The following is a 16,480-nucleotide window of genomic DNA, read 5'->3' as shown; positions in this document are numbered from 1 at the left end:
TCTAGTCTTTCATTTCATGCCAAATCATACTTTTTTAGGACGTTCTCACAACATTTGCTGCTTACCTTTTTCCTGAGTTTCTTCACTGGCAATTCCTGGTCGGGCGAAGTCTTCAATACTGCTTTGATGGTTTCTTTCCATTTGAAATTGCCTATAAGGTGTTCAGAAACACCTGTGAGTTGGAGCAGATTCCATTTGAAAAAACACTGCCCCCTAGTGGATGTATTCTTTAAAATAATCATTTTAGTTGGCCATCATACAGTACGTGTGTTATCTATAAAATCATCAACACAAATAAGGCATGGCAATATTTAAATACCAGGGATGTGATTGCCTGTTGGCTCTAAAGTTTCAAGTCCACATTTCAAATTGTTTTTGGAAATATTCCACATCGTGTCATCCGGACCAAAGGGGAAGTGAACCATCCAGACTGTTATCCATGCAAAGTGTAAAAGGCAGCATGTGTGATGGTATGGGGGTGTATTAGTGGTCAAGTCATGTTCTAGGGTGAAAGGCAGCATGTGTGATGGTATGGGGGTGTATTAGTGGTCAAGTCATGTTCTAGGGTGAAAGTGTAAAAGGCAGCATGTGTGATGGTATGGGGGTGTATTAGTGGTCAAGACATGTTCTAGGGTGAAAGTGTAACAGGCAGCATGTGTGATGGTATGGGGGTGTATTAGTGGTCAAGTCATGTTCTAGGGTGAAAGTGTAAAAGGCAGCATGTGTGATGGTATGGGGGTGTATTAGTGGTCAAGACATGTTCTAGGGTGAAAGTGTAAAAGGCAGCATGTGTGATGGTATGGGGGTGTATTAGTGGTCAAGACATGTTCTAGGGTGAAAGTGTAAAAGGCAGCATGTGTGATGGTATGGGGGTGTATTAGTGGTCAAGACATGTTCTAGGGTGAAAGTGTAGAAGGCAGCATGTGTGATGGTATGGGGGTGTATTAGTGGTCAAGACATGTTCTAGGGTGAAAGTGTAAAAGGCAGCATGTGTGATGGTATGGGGGTGTATTAGTGGTCAAGACATGTTCTAGAGTGAAAGTGTAAAAGGCAGCATGTGTGATGGTATGGGGGTGTATTAGTGGTCAAGACATGTTCTAGGGTGAAAGTGTAAAAGGCAGCATGTGTGATGGTATGGGGGTGTATTAGTGGTCAAGACATGTGCTAGGGTGAAAGTGTAGAAGGCAGCATGTGTGATGGTATGGGGGTGTATTAGTGGTCAAGACATGTTCTAGGGTGAAAGTGTAAGAGGCAGCATGTGTGATGGTATGGGGGTGTATTAGTGGTCAAGTCATGTTCTAGGGTGAAAGTGTAAAAGGCAGCATGTGTGATGGTATGGGGGTGTATTAGTGGTCAAGACATGTTCTAGGGTGAAAGTGTAAAAGGCAGCATGTGTGATGGTATGGGGGTGTATTAGTGGTCAAGACATGTTCTAGGGTGAAAGTGTAAAAGGCAGCATGTGTGATGGTATGGGGGTGTATTAGTGGTCAAGACATGTTCTAGGGTGAAAGTGTAAAAGGCAGCATGTGTGATGGTATGGGGGTGTATTAGTGGTCAAGACATGTTCTAGGGTGAAAGTGTAAAAGGCAGCATGTGTGATGGTATGGGGGTGTATTAGTGGTCAAGACATGTTCTAGGGTGAAAGTGTAAGAGGCAGCATGTGTGATGGTATGGGGGTGTATTAGTGGCCAAGACATGTTCTAGGGTGAAAGTGTAAAAGGCAGCATGTGTGATGGTATGGGGGTGTATTAGTGGTCAAGACATGTTCTAGGGTGAAAGTGTAGAAGGCAGCATGTGTGATGGTATGGGGGTGTATTAGTGGTCAAGACATGTTCTAGGGTGAAAGTGTAAGAGGCAGCATGTGTGATGGTATGGGGGTGTATTAGTGGTCAAGACATGTTCTAGGGTGAAAGTGTAAGAGGCAGCATGTGTGATGGTATGGGGGTGTATTAGTGGTCAAGTCATGTTTTAGGGTGAAAGTGTAGTAGGCAGCATGTGTGATGGTATGGGGGTGTATTAGTGGTCAAGACATGTTCTAGGGTGAAAGTGTAGAAGGCAGCATGTGTGATGGTATGGGGGTGTATTAGTGGTCAAGACATGTTCTAGGGTGAAAGTGTAAAAGGCAGCATGTGTGATGGTATGGGGGTGTATTAGTGGTCAAGACAGGTTCTAGGGTGAAAGTGTAAAAGGCAGCATGTGTGATGGTATGGGGGTGTATTAGTGGTCAAGACATGTTCTAGGGTGAAAGTGTAAAAGGCAGCATGTGTGATGGTATGGGGGTGTATTAGTGGTCAAGACCAGTGGAGGCTCCTCCATAGAGGTGGAGGAGGCCTGGCCTCCCCAATAATTTGAGAGAAGAGAGAGATTTAAAAAAAACAATAAATATATTTATTTTATTTATTTATTTTAACAAAAAACATATTTTTTATTTTTTATATTCATATTATTTTAGTTTTGTTCATAAATCTAAATGTTCCCATGGCTAAAACCCAATATTGCAATTGTAAAGCAACAGGCCAGATTTCCCTATCAGTTTGTATTAAGGGAGGCCAGGCCTCCCCTAGGAAATTAGCTTCTCATAGAAGTCAATGTAATGCATGCTTTTTCATGCCAATATGTGATTGGCCAGATCACTGAAAATGGGTGGGCAACGGAGGCCTGGCCTCACCATGCATTGTGTCCAGGGCTGAAAGATTGACATTTTGTTCGTCCAATCACATGCTACTGGTTCATTTGGAATCAATCCTTTCCTTTCCTAATCAACACAGAAGCCATTTTGAGAATTCGCCAGCCACTTCAGTCAAACAAACACTCGCCATAGTGGCTACGAGTGTCCTATCAACTTGTGCTTTTCAGGAAATTTAGAGAACACCCCTGGCTATCATCCGTGAAGTTTATAGCTCATATAGCCAAATACTTTTGCTTAAAACGACCTCGGAAATCGGCGAGATTCTGGCGCAATTTGAGATCTTGGGCTTTTTTTTAATTGTTGAAGGGAAACAAAAAGCAGAGACAAGACCGTTTTTGCAATCAACGTTACAGTTTTTTTTAAATCTGGGGATGGATGGCTGAGTTGGACACGTTCTGGATCCACACGACCTGTGAGTATTCTCACTACTTTGCTCTCAAGAAATTGCAGTACAATCTGAATTACTTTTTGGATGAACTGGGTGTCTACCAGTGTTACACCACTAGTTCTCAGTAGTAATAACATTCCATTTCATGTCTCTCAGTAGATGAAGCCAGCTGCAACCCGTAGAGTGGAGTCGTGGAGAGAGCCCCTCGCCCCTCAGCTAAACCAGAGGTGGGTTGAAATCTCTACCAGTGTTATACCACTAGTTCTCAGTAGTAATAGCAGTGTTACACCACTAGTTCTCAGTAGTAATAACACAACATTTCATGTCCTGTATTTCTCAGTAAATGAAGCCAGCACCAACCTGTGGAGTGGAGTCCAGGAGAGAGCATGCCGCCCCTCAGCTAAACCAGATGTGAGTTGAACTAATTAGATGTCTCTACCAGTGTTACACCACTAGTTCTCAGTAGTAATAACACTCCATTTTGTCTGTGTTTCTCAGCAGATAAAGCCAACTGGAACCATATTTTTACATATTTTATATTAAATATATTGAATAAAACTACATATGATAAAGAAAGTGTTATCTTATCTTTTTTATATGCTAAACTTGATTAAATTGGTGATTACATGTTGAAGCTGTAGAAGAATGAAAAATGTAAGCTAAACAAAATTGTTTTTAACTACATAATTAAAATTCCTGCCTTTTACACATGTTCACTTGGCGTTTATATAACATCCAAATGTCATTTCTCAGCTTAATTATCAGGCAGGCTCATAGACTTACAGCAATGTAATTTCTTCAGGAAGGCACAAGGCTAAGCTCTGCACAATGAATTGCATCAGCAAGAACTTTCTGACTGTAGCTTACACTCCAAATAGTATGCCTTTGGCCAGCACAAAGACAGATAAGAGAACAGGGAACATTCCATCGCGAGTGAAGTGAGCAAGCGGAAAAAAATGGCCTCCTCAATTCTGGAAGTCACCAGCCTCCACTGGTCAAGACATGTTCTAGGGTGAAAGTTGAAAAGCCAGCATCTGTGATGGTATGGGGGTGTATTAGTGGCCAAGACATGGGTAACTTACACATCTGTGAATGCACCATTAATGCTGAAAGGTACATACAGCTTTTGGAACAACATATGCTGCCATCTAAGCGCCGTCTTTTTCATGGACGCCCCTGCTTATTTCAGCAAGACAATGCCAAGCCACATTCAGCACGTGTTACAACAGCGTGGCTTCGTAAAAAAAGAGTGCGGGTACTTTCCTGGCCCGCCTGCAGTCCAGACCTGTCTCCCATGGAAAATGTGTGGCGCATTATGAAGCCTAAAATAGGACAGCAGAGACCCCGGACTGTTGAACCACTGAAGCTCTACATCAAACAAGAATGGGAAAGAATTCCACTTTCAAAGCTTCAACAATTAGTTTCCTCACTTCCCAATCGTTTACTGAGTGTTGTTAAAAGGAAAGGCCATGTAACACAGTGGTGAACATGCCCTTTCCCAACTACTTTGGCACGTGTTGCAGCCATGAAATTCTAAGTTAATTATTATTTGCAAAAAAAAATAAAGTTTATGAGTTTGAACATGAAATATGTTGTCTTTGTAGCATATTCAACTGAATATGGCTTGAAAAGGATTTGCAAATCATTGTATTCCGTTTATATTTACATCTAACACCATTTCACAACTCATATGGAAACGGGGTTTGTACATCACAATCTAGGAAGGTTGCTGGTGTGTAGCGTGAGGAGCAGCTGTAAAGATCTACTGGAGCTCTACTAGTATGATGACTGCTGACAGTCACATGATAAACAGTCCAGCATTATTAATAACAATGCAGCATTGCATCCATATTAGTCCTGAGCCGTTAGACTGACCATTCAATGCATCCCATGGATTTCTCCCAAGCAGCCTGCGCTGTTTGCAGCGTTTAACACGTTACCTTTGGCAACCGACAGGTCGTTTAACACGTTACCTTTGGCAACCGACAGGTCGTTTAACACGTTACCTTTGGCAACCGACAGGTCGTTTAACACGTTACCTTTGGCAACCGACAGGTCGTTTAACACGTTACCTTTGGCAACCGACAGGTCGTCACTTTGTGCAGATAGGTCAGCGGTCTCTTCTTTTTGGTCCGCTGGAAGAAATCACATGAAATACTTTATAAATACTTCCGTCATATTGAAATATACAGTGAATGTGATAAAGGACGTCATGTTATTTTGCATCCCTTTCAAAGTGTCCACATACTGTACATGCCCAAGTGGACACACCTTTCAAAGTGTCCACATACAGTACATGCCCAAGTGGACACACCTTTCAAAGTGTCCACATACAGTACATGCCCAAGTGGACACACCTTCTCCTCATTCAATGTGTCCACATACAGTACATGCCCAAGTGGACACACCTTTCAAAGTGTCCACATACAGTACATGCCCAAGTGGACACACCTTCTCCTCATTCAAAGTGTCCACATACAGTACATGCCCAAGTGGACACACCTTCTCCTCATTCAAAGTGTCCACGTACAGTACATGCCCAAGTGGACACACCTTCTCCTCATTCAAAGTGTCCACATACAGTACATGCCCAAGTGGACACACCTTCTCCTCATTCAAAGTGTCCAGGTACAGTACATGCCCAAGTGGACACACCTTCTCCTCATTCAAAGTGTCCACATACAGTACATGCCCAAGTGGACACACCTTCTCCTCATTCAAAGTGTCCAGGTACAGTACATGCCCAAGTGGACACACCTTCTCCTCATTCAAAGTGTCCACATACAGTACATGCCCAAGTGGACACACCTTCTCCTCATTCAAAGTGTCCAGGTACAGTACATGCCCAAGTGGACACACCTTCTCCTCATTCAAAGTGTCCACGTACAGTACATGCCCAAGTGGACACACCTTCTCCTCATTCAAAGTGTCCACATACAGTACATGCCCAAGTGGACACACCTTCTCCTCATTCAAAGTGTCCACATACAGTACATGCCCAAGTGGACACACCTTCTCCTCATTCAAAGTGTCCACGTACAGTACATGCCCAAGTGGACACACCTTCTCCTCATTCAACTTTATGTCCAGGACTATTGACATTGTAGATTGTCACATCCAAACTAGGAATGAACACATGTGGAGTTATGTACTTAACAACAAAAAAGTTATGTACTTCACAACAAAAAGGTGAAATAACTGAAAACATGTTTTGTATTCTAGTTTCCTCAAAATAGCCACCCTTTGCACACTCTTGGCATTCTCTCGATAAGCTTCAAGAACACCTGTGAAGTGAAAACCATTTCAGGTGACTACCTCTTGAAGCTCATGGAGAGAATGCCAAGAGTGTGCAAAAAAGTAATAAGAACAAAGGGTGGCTTTTTGGAAGAAGCTAGAATATAAAAAAAGGTTTTCAGTTATTTCACCTTTTTTGGTTAAGTACATAACTTTTTTGTTGTTAAGTACATAACTCCACATGTGTTCATTCATAGTTTTGATGTGACAATCTACAATGTAAATAGTCATGGAAATAAAGTTGAATGAGGAGAAGGTGTGTCCAAACTTTTGTCCTGTACTGTACATGTAGACCTGTCATGTGATGCATTACTCACTTTTACTGTACTGTACATGTAGAGCTGTCATGTGATGCATTACTCACTTTTACTGTACTGTACATGTAGACCTGTCATGTGATGCATTACTCACTTTTACTGTACTTTTACTGTACTGTACATGTAGACCTGTCATGTGATGCATTACTCACTTTTACTGTACTTTTACTGTACTGTACATGTAGACCTGTCATGTGATGCATTACTCACTTTTACTGTACTTTTACTGTACTGTACATGTAGACCTGTCATGTGATGCATTACTCACTTTTACTGTACTTTTACTGTACTGTACATGTAGACCTGTCATGTGATGCATTACTCACTTTTACTGTACTTTTACTGTACTGTACATGTAGACCTGTCATGTGATGCATTACTCACTTTTACTGTACTTTTACTGTACTGTACATGTAGACCTGTCATGTGATGCATTACTCACTTTTACTGTACTTCTACTGTACTGTACATGTAGACCAGTCATGTGATGCATTACTCACTTTTACTGTACTTTTACTGTACTGTACATGTAGACCTGTCATGTGATGCATTACTCACTTTTACTGTACTTTTACTGTACTGTACATGTAGACCTGTCATGTGATGCATTACTCACTTTTACTGTACTGTACATGTAGACCTGTCATGTGATGCATTACTCACTTTTACTGTACTGTACATGTAGACCTGTCATGTGATGCATTACTCACTTTTACTGTACTTTTACTGTACTGTACATGTAGACCAGTCATGTGATGCATTACTCACTTTTACTGTACTTTTACTGTACTGTACATGTAGACCTGTCATGTGATGCATTACTCACTTTTACTGTACTTTTACTGTACTGTACATGTAGACCTGTCATGTGATGCATTACTCACTTTTACTGTACTGTACATGTAGAGCTGTCATGTGATGCATTACTCACTTTTACTGTACTGTACATGTAGAGCTGTCATGTGATGCATTACTCACTTTTACTGTACTGTACATGTAGAGCTGTCATGTGATGCATTACTCACTTTTCACTTTCTTGCTGTACATTTGATGAGAAGCATCATTTCCATCCTCTTCACAAGTCCTCACTCTCTTCCTCTCCTTTCTTTTCTTTTTGCTCGCCTCCTCCTCGTCTTCAAGCTGCACTTTCTTTTTTGAACCTTTCCCGCTTTCCTGTTGACGCAATTCTTTGCGCTCTTTTTTGTTAAGTTTCTGTTTCTTTGTGTTCAAGTGGCCATTCAGTTTCTCGTTAGCATCGCCGTTTACTAGGACTTGAGTGGTCGTCTCCGTTGGTTCTTCATTCTTCTGAGGTACATCAGGGGCCTGTCGGGTGACAATCAATGTACAGTATAGAAGTCATGACATGTTAGATATTATATTCAAGTAATCATGGACCACGATGCCAAAAACATGCAATTAAGTAATCCAAAGAATCATTTCACATGCAGGAAACTTGGCTCCAGTTGTGGTGATGACATCACAGCAACATATAAAACATATAAAACTGTGCTCCAGTTGTGGTGATGACATCACAGCAACATATAAAACATATAAAACTGTGCTCCAGTTGTGGTGATGACATCACAGCAACATATAAAACATATAAAACTGTGCTCCAGTTGTGGTGATGACATCACAGCAACATATAAAACATATAAAACTGTGCTCCAGTTGTGGTGATGACATCACAGCAACATATAAAACATATAAAACTGTGCTCCAGTTGTGGTGATGACATCACAGCAACATATAAAACATATAAAACTGTGCTCCAGTTGTGGTGATGACATCACAGCAACATATAAAACATATAAAACTGTGCTCCAGTTGTGGTGATGACATCACAGCAACATATAAAACATATAAAACTGTGCTCCAGTTGTGGTGATGACATCACAGCAACATATAAAACATATAAAACTGTGCTCCAGTTGTGGTGATGACATCACAGCAACATATAAAACATATAAAACTGTGCTCCAGTTGTGGTGATGACATCACAGCAACATATAAAACATATAAAACTGTGCTCCAGTTGTGGTGATGACATCACAGCAACATATAAAACATATAAAACTGTGCTCCAGTTGTGGTGATGACATCACAGCAACATATAGAGTCTGGCAATGTGAAGGTGATGTTCCCAGTACACTTTGCTATCTAAGGATAGATAAGGACGTCCCACTGGGGTGAGTTTTTCCTTGCCCGTATGTGGGCTCTGTACCGAGGATGTCGTTGTGGCTTGTACAGCCCTTTGAGACACTTGTGATTTAGGGCTATATAAATAAACATTGATTGAAGGATTTCTCAAAAAAGAATGAATATGACTGCCAGATTCATTTTCAGGAGCATAAAATACATCAAGATAAGATGTTAGTGGAATGTGTGCACTTCAAGTTGTGTAACTTAAGACAAAAGTAGAAGAGTTCTTCATCAATGAAACATTTACAGTTACTTACATTGAGAATGTCCCACACTTGTTCGTGTAGTTTGGTGTTGCAAATCCTCAAACTGTTTTTCATCCAGTTCTGGTGAAAAGTTTGAAGATGATTAAAAGACAGAGGCAAACTTTGGAGGCATGTTCACCAATCACTCCACTTAAAGGGGAACTGCACTTTTTTAAACGTTACCTATAGTTCACAATCCTTACGAAAGACAAGAACACGTCTCTCTGTCATGCATTCTAACTCGTAAATAAATGTCAAAAGAAGTCTGCTTACAATGCAGCTATGACATCATTGAGTCTGCTTACAATGCAGCCATGACATCATTGAGTCTGCTTACAATGCAGCCATGACATCATTGAGTCTGCTTACAATGCAGCCATGACATCATTGAGTCTGCTTACAATGCAGCCATGACATCATTGAGTCTGCTTACAATGCAGCCATGACATCATTGAGTTGTTGGCATCCGGAAGTCTCGGAAGACAATGGATTGGAGCCCCTTGGATAGGATTTAGTTGGTCATGCAGCGTCTGCTGGGGCTGTACAGACCCACACGGGAGTGACAGTACAGACCCACACGGGAGTGACAGTACAGACCCACACGGGAGTGACAGTACAGACCCACACGGGAGTGACAGTACAGACCCACACGGGAGTGACAGTAGAGACCCACACGGGAGTGACTGTACAGACCCACACGGGAGTGACAGTAGAGACCCACACGGGAGTGACTGTACAGACCCACACGGGAGTGACAGTAGAGACCCACACGGGAGTGACTGTACAGACCCACACGGGAGTGACAGTAGAGACCCACACGGGAGTGACTGTACAGACCCACACGGGAGTGACAGTAGAGACCCACACGGGAGTGACAGTACAGACCCACACGGGAGTGACTGTACAGACCCACACGGGAGTGACAGTACAGACCCACATGGGAGTGACAGTACAGACCCACACGGGAGTGACAGTACAGACCCACACGGGAGTGACAGTAGAGACCCACACGGGAGTGACAGTACAGACCCACACGGGAGTGACAGTACAGACCCACACGGGAGTGACAGTAGAGACCCACACGGGAGTGACAGTACAGACCCACACGGGAGTGACAGTACAGACCCACACGGGAGTGACAGTAGAGACCCACACGGGAGTGACAGTAGAGACCCACACGGGAGTGACAGTACAGACCCACACGGGAGAGACAGTAGAGATCCACACGGGAGTGACAGTACAGACCCACACGGGAGTGACAGTAGAGACCCACACGGGAGTGACAGTACAGACCCACACGGGAGTGACAGTACAGACCCACACGGGAGTGACAGTACAGACCCACATGGGAGTGACAGTACAGACCCACACGGGAGTGACAGTACAGACCCACACGGGAGTGACAGTACAGACCCACACGGGAGTGACAGTAGAGACCCACACGGGAGTGACAGTACAGACCCACACGGGAGTGACAGTACAGACCCACATGGGAGTGACAGTACAGACCCACACGGGAGTGACAGTACAGACCCACACGGGAGTGACAGTACAGACCCACACGGGAGTGACAGTACAGACCCACACGGGAGTGACAGTACAGACCCACATGGGAGTGACAGTACAGACCCACACGGGAGTGACAGTACAGACCCACACGGGAGTGACAGTACAGACCCACACGGGAGTGACAGTAGAGACCCACACGGGAGTGACAGTACAGACCCACACGGGAGTGACAGTAGAGACCCACACGGGAGTGACAGTACAGACCCACACGGGAGTGACAGTAGAGACCCACACGGGAGTGACAGTACAGACCCACACGGGAGTGACAGTAGAGACCCACACGGGAGTGACAGTAGAGACCCACACGGGAGTGACAGTAGAGACCCACACGGGAGAGACAGTAGAGATCCACACGGGAGTGACAGTAGAGATCCACACGGGAGTGACAGTACAGACCCACACGGGAGTGACAGTAGAGACCCACACGGGAGTGACAGTACAGACCCACACGGGAGTGACAGTACAGACCCACACGGGAGTGACAGTACAGACCCACACGGGAGTGACAGTACAGACCCACACGGGAGTGACAGTACAAACCCACACGGGAGTGACAGTACAGACCCACACGGGAGTGACAGTAGAGACCCACACGGGAGTGACAGTACAGACCCACACGGGAGTGACAGTCTCTGTTGCACTTGGTGCATTTGTAGGTTGAGTCAGCTACAGGATGTAGTTGCTTGCTCTTTCTCTGAGCTCGCTTCTTATCTGCAAGCTGGCGCAGTTTTGCTTCGCCAGTGTTCAGTCCAGTGTTCAGTCCAGTGTTCAGTCCAGTGTTCAGTCCAGTGTTCAGTCCAGTGTTCACCGTGTGTCTCCAGCTGGATCTGTCCTGAGCAAGCTCTTCCCAGGTGTTCAGGTCCATGTCGAGCGCTTTCAGGTCACGCTTGCAGACATCCTTGAAGTGGAGATGTGGCCGTCCCGTTGTCCTCTTGCCGGAGGCAAGCTCTGCGTAGAGGATGTCTTTGGGGATCCGGCCATCGTCCATTGGACGCACATGGCCCAGCCATCGAAGGAGACGCACATGGGCCGGCCATCGAAGGCGACGCTGACGGAGGAGAGTGACCATGCTGGGAATCTTGGCTTGCATCAGCACCTCATTGCTTGTCACACGATCGCTCCATATAATCCCGAGTATGCGACGGAGGCAGCGCATGTGAAAGGCACTTAGCCTCTTCTCCTGCGAGGAGTACAGAGTCCAGGATTCGCTGGCGTAGAAGAGAGTGCTTAGCACGCAGGCACGATACACAGCGATCTTGGTGTTGATTGTCAGCATGCTGTTGTTCCACACTCTTTGCGACAACCTGGCCAAGGTTGGGGATGCCTTGCCAATCCTCTTGTTGATCTCTGCTTCTAGTGAGAGGTTGTCAGTGATGGTGGAGCCAAGGTATGTGAACTGGCTGACGACCTCTAGTTCATAGTCGTTGACGGTGATACTGGGTGGTTCAGCATCTTGGGCCATCACATTTGTCTTCTTCAGACTGATAGTCAGGCTGAACTCGTCGCATACCTTTGCAAAGCTGTCCATCAGGCTTTGTAGCTCTTCTTCTGTGTGGGTGGCCCGAGCAGCGTCATCTGCAAACAGCATGTCTCTGATGGTTACCTCCCGGATCTTGCTCTTTGCTTTTAGGCGAGCCAGGTTGAACAGTCGGCCGTCTGACCGAGTGTGGAGGTTAACACCCTCTGTCGACGATCCGAAGGCGTGCTTCAGCAGAACGGCAAAGAAGATGCCGAAGAGAGTGGGAGCGAGGACACAGCCCTGCTTGACGCCACTGCGGATGTCGAAGGCATCTGACGTCGAGCCGTCATATTGAACTGTGCCTTTCATGCCGTCATGGAACGACTTGATCATGCTCAGGAGTCTCGGTGGGCAGCCAATCTTCGCTAGGACTGTGAAGAGCCCATCCCTGCTGACAAGGTCGAACACTTTGGTCAGGTCTATGAAGGCCAGAAAGAGGGGCTTGTGCTCCTCTCTGCACTTTTCTTGCAGTTGCCTGATGGTGAAGACCATGTCAATGGTTGATCTTTCCGAGCGGAACCCGCACTGTGACCCTGGGTATACTCTATCAGCAAGCTTCTGCAGTCTGTTCAGGAGGACGCGTGCGAAGACTTTGCCTACAACGCTTAGGAGAGATATTCCTCTGTAGTTGTTACAATCGCTTCTATCACCCTTGTTCTTGTACAGGGTAACGATGTTTGCGTCTCTCATGCCCTGAGGTACTGCTCCTTCCTCCCAGCACTGACAGAGGAGGTCGTAAAGATGTTCCCTCAGTGTGCTGTCGCCGCACTTGATGACTTCTGGTGGTATGCCATCCTTCCCAGGCGCTTTCCCTGAGGACAGGCTCTCAATGGCCTTCTTCAGTTCAGCCACAGTGGGTTTCTCGTCCAGTTCAGCCATGAGAGGGAGGCTTTCAATGACTGCAAGGGCATCGTATGTGACTTGATTCTGTCTGGAGTACAGTTCGGAATAGTGTTCCACCCATCTCTCTATCTGCTTGCCTTTGTCCTGGATGGTCTCGCCCGTGGCAGACTTCAATGGTGCTGTAACCTTGTTGGTGGGGCCCATGGCTTTCTTGATGCCTTCGTACATGCCCCTGATGTTTCCAGTATCAGCCGCTAACTGGATGCTCTGGCAGAGCTGGAGCCAGTATTCGTTAGCACATTGCCTTGCTAGTCTCTGTACTTTGCTCTTGGCAGATCTGTACACCTTTGACACCATTGAGCCTATTCCAACCATAAAACCCAGTAGAATAACATCCAACAATATTCCAATTACATTTTGTGACCTGAATATTGACCAAGTATTAGCAATATTGTTATTAACAGCGCTAACACTCAGGAACTATTTTTAGCGACGCAATGTCTTCCCTTGTGCTGCTACATTGACGTCATGAGCTGGTGAGCTGCTTTCTCACCTCAGAGCTCATGACAGTTTATTCTAGATTATAAACAATGCCTCTCATTTAAATAGTAAAATGATGTGGACATAAACTGAGAAGTTGGTACACCTTAACATCCAATTTAGACCTGAAAATGGCGCAAAAGACCCGAAAAGGAGCTTGCTTCCACCCCCTTTTTTTCTTTGCGACGATTACAAGTCCTTTATCTTAAACGAGAATATATCAACGTCCTAACAGTCGGCATCCCGATGGGAGCTCTCATGAAGTCTTCAGTGAGTGGTAACCAGTGATGATGTTGAGGGGAAAAGCAAACGTTGTGATGAGTTTGTGAAATTAATGTGCAAAAATAAGCAAAATACGTAAATATTAAACATTATGAATGTGTCTGTTACTACATTACATATATACTTGCAGAGTGTACAGTACAGGCCAAAAGTTTGGACACACCTTCTCATTTCAATGTGTTTTCTTTATTTTCATGACTATTTACATTGTAGATTGTCACATCAAAACTATGACACCTGTGAAGTGAAAACCCTTTCAGGTGACTACTTCTTGAAGCTCATGGAGAGAATGCCAAGAGTGTGCAAAGCAGTAATCAGAGCAAAGGGTGGCTATTTTGAAGAAACTAGAATATAAAACATGTTTTCAGTTATTTCACCTTTTTTTGTTAAGTACATAACTCCACGTGTTCATTCATAGTTTTGATGTGACAATCTACAATGTAAATACCATATTTTTCGGATTATAAATCGCAGTTTTTTTCATAGTTTGGCCGTGGGTGCGACATATACTCAGGAGCGACTTATGTGTGAAATTATTAACACATTACTGTAAAATATCAAATAATATTTATCTCATTCACGTAAGAGACGAAGCAAATGGCAGCAATCGTCACACACACGTCAGCAATCGTCACTCACACATCAACCAATAAGAATTCAGCGGGGGAGGGTCATGGCAGAAGTGCATTGTGGGTCATGGTATGCTAACTGCTATATGCTATACGCTACTGCCGTAGCTATTAAAATGGATCACATCAAAATTGCCGGTAACATATAAAAACTGAGAAGGGCTGAACTAAAATGGCAGCGAAAAGGAAATCATGGACGTAGTGAAATATGCAGCAGATAACAGCAATCGAGCAGCAGAAAGAAAGGACATACCAGAGGCCACACTGGGGAGGAAGATTTCATGGGATTTAGCGATTAGGAGTGATAGATTGTTTGGTAAACGTATAGCATGTTCTATATGTTATAGTTATTTGAATGACTCTTACCATAATATGTGAGGTTAACATACCAGTTGGTTATTTATGCCTCATATAACGTACACTTATTCAGCCTGTTGTTCACTATTCTTTACACATTTTAAATTGCCTTTCAAATGTCTATTCTTGGTGTTGGCTTTTATCAAATACATTTCCCCCCAAATAGCGACTTATATATGTTTTGTCCCTTCTTTATTGTGCATTTTCGGCCGGTGCGACTTATACTCCGGAGCAACTTATACTCCGAAAAATACGGTAGTCATGAAAATAAAGAAAAGGCATTGAATGAGGAGAAGGTGTGTCCAAACTTTTGGCCTGTACTGTATATAAAACTGTGATGGAAATGTTTGGAGGTTTTTAAAGCAAACTTTTGCTTGCATTGATTTACTAGTTAGAATGCACAAAAAGGAAAACAAAGGTGTGCGTGCTTTTCTTACATAAGGATTGTGAATTCCAAAAAATAGTGCAGTTCCCCTTTAAAACAAACAATGTAGTGTATCTACAATTCAAATTGATCAATGCAGTACCTACCTGAAACTTTGCCTTTTTTCTTGGGACATTGTCGTATGCGCTGACTTGCTTGAGTACTTCTTTCAGATTTGGCTTGACTCCAGGCTTATCAAGGGCTTCATTAACTTTCTTTGGTAATGGCATCGTCATATTAGAATCAAAATCAGAAAAGAAGAATGATCAATCATAAAAGTTGCTTACCTGCATCCACTGATGCTGCTTCACATCCCCTTTCTTGGCTTTTGCTTCATAGCCTTTACCGCCATATTTTTCATCTTCACTGATGCATTTGACGTGATTTTTGTAGTCATCGCCCCTTCAAAACAGACACCAACACTACTTTTAGGCTGAGCTTGTAGTAGTCAATCAAAGTCTGCTGATAAAGAACACAACGATTTACCAGAAGTCTTTTCCACAGTCGATGCACGATAGGACCTGGCAACCACGGCACATGGTCACGTGTTTTTCCACCTGGCCTTTTTTCAGGGATTCCCCACAGGCGTCACATGTGAAGAACACCATGCTGAACAGCAAGGAAGTCTTGGAAAAATATATATATCCAAATCAAATAAAATCCTGGTATTGCAAACAATATACAAACAGTATAAGGTACAATCCGGAAGCTGAAGTTGCTATTACGAACTGAGAGAAGCCGATAAAACAGTTAATTAAACGTGCCAATAAAAGAGTTAAACGTGCCAATAATACAGTCTAAAAGTACAACTTTAAGTGTGTCTTCCCCCTAGAGAAAATGATAAACAACATTCCATCTTTACAGCACATCGACCGTACCACGCCAGACTTATGAGTGTCCTTCACCGCTAGTATTCCGTGTGTGCGCACGTGTTCCAAAACATGTTCCGGCCCTCTACAGTAAGTGTCAAAAATATATCAGTGCTTCATTTAAATATATGTTATTTACCTGGAATATGAATTAACACTGTACATTACAACACAGATCATTTCAATTGTGGTCTACCAAAATTACTTTGGTGCTCCTCTTTTAAAAACGCAAACCGTTACCGTACCCGGAAGTATGTCTTCCACAACAATATCAAGCCGACATGAAGTTATCTCTTATTTCTACACCATAACT

The 16,480-nt window shown here is 43.8% G+C and overlaps 1 protein-coding gene and 1 long non-coding RNA gene across 5 annotated transcripts in view; one reads left to right on the top strand and one right to left on the bottom strand.

Moving 5' to 3' along the window:
- Positions 1–16,423, bottom strand: part of lyar (Ly1 antibody reactive homolog (mouse)) — a 16,920-nt gene extending 497 nt beyond the window's left edge. Inside the window, exons 1-8 of one of the 4 annotated variants that reach the window (XM_062063862.1) lie at positions 16,307–16,423; positions 15,785–15,924; positions 15,586–15,700; positions 15,406–15,513; positions 9,148–9,216; positions 7,714–8,011; positions 5,150–5,212; positions 66–151 (exon numbers count right to left, since the gene is read on the bottom strand). In XM_062063862.1, coding sequence (XP_061919846.1) covers positions 66–151; positions 5,150–5,212; positions 7,714–8,011; positions 9,148–9,216; positions 15,406–15,513; positions 15,586–15,700; positions 15,785–15,906 — 861 coding nt within the window. In that variant the 5' untranslated portion in view covers positions 15,907–15,924; positions 16,307–16,423. Of the gene's footprint in view, positions 1–65; positions 152–5,149; positions 5,213–7,713; positions 8,012–9,147; positions 9,217–15,405; positions 15,514–15,585; positions 15,701–15,784; positions 16,244–16,306 lie in introns of those variants that run through there. The other 3 variants (XM_062063853.1, XM_062063870.1, XM_062063879.1) reach the window with 3 other exon arrangements.
- LOC133660408 (uncharacterized) lies at positions 2,989–3,975 on the top strand. Its single transcript, XR_009827816.1, has 4 exons — positions 2,989–3,101; positions 3,234–3,304; positions 3,418–3,488; positions 3,576–3,975. It is a non-coding gene; the product is annotated as an uncharacterized LOC133660408 (long non-coding RNA).
- Positions 16,424–16,480: the final 57 nt, after the last annotated feature.

Source organism: Entelurus aequoreus, linkage group LG01 (assembly GCF_033978785.1).
Source record: "Entelurus aequoreus isolate RoL-2023_Sb linkage group LG01, RoL_Eaeq_v1.1, whole genome shotgun sequence".
Classification (NCBI taxonomy): Eukaryota; Metazoa; Chordata; class Actinopteri; order Syngnathiformes; family Syngnathidae; genus Entelurus; species Entelurus aequoreus.
This window is presented reverse-complemented; position numbering and strand designations above follow the sequence as displayed.